Source organism: Heloderma suspectum, chromosome 2 (genome assembly GCF_057233095.1).
Source record: "Heloderma suspectum isolate Gila_16-S chromosome 2, 16-S_ref, whole genome shotgun sequence".
In the NCBI taxonomy this organism is placed as follows: domain Eukaryota; kingdom Metazoa; phylum Chordata; class Lepidosauria; order Squamata; family Helodermatidae; genus Heloderma; species Heloderma suspectum.
Window position 1 is genome coordinate 397,423,849 of NC_139459.1, and position 594 is coordinate 397,424,442.

At 45.1% G+C, this 594-nt stretch overlaps 1 protein-coding gene across 1 annotated transcript in view; it reads left to right on the forward strand.

Moving 5' to 3' along the window:
* The window catches only part of LOC146356570 (vomeronasal type-2 receptor 26-like), a 46,793-nt gene extending 46,593 nt beyond the window's left edge, over positions 1-200 (forward strand). The window contains exon 8 of the mRNA XM_084830190.1: positions 141-200. Coding sequence (XP_084686316.1) covers positions 141-200 — 60 coding nt within the window. The remainder of the gene's footprint in view (positions 1-140) is intronic.
* The last annotated feature ends 394 nt before the right edge of the window (positions 201-594 follow it).

Below are 594 nucleotides of genomic sequence, written 5' to 3' on the forward strand. Positions count from 1 at the left end.
TCCAAGGCAGATATCGCTTCTGAAAATTATGGCATGTCTCAATTACAAAGTCATTATTTCCTGAATTAAACTCTGAGAAAATTTCAAGGACAGTGGCCTGGTGAAATGTGCAACGTTGGTTCCTGAGGCTCCTTTTTCAGGACCACTCCTTGAGGTCTTGCAGAATCTCTGTAAATAGCTCTGAGACCCACCTCCATTAAGCGAGGTAGACCTCTTCCTATCACTGAAACTGGCTCCTTTGTGTCTCTAAACTCCACTGCATCAACCTAAGAGTTCCCTTAGGTGGTGGCAGAAGCAGGGGTGGGGTCTTCTGGGGGCCTATGGTGTCCTGATACAGGTTGGATGTCAGAATGGTGTACTGTCCCAGGTGGGTGGTTTCAGTCCATCAAGGCAAGCCGATGAAGACAGAGTTAAATTTCCTAAAATAATCTGATGCCTGTAGTGGAAAATGGAATACCCCCGCTTTTTAGTTACACAATGTAAATATTTTTTCTGCTCTCATCAGCAGTGCCCCAATCTACCAACCAAAGTTATTTGCCTGAGTTTCCTTAATGGCAGGAACACTTCCGGCTTCCAGAATTCTCAGGGTGCAAA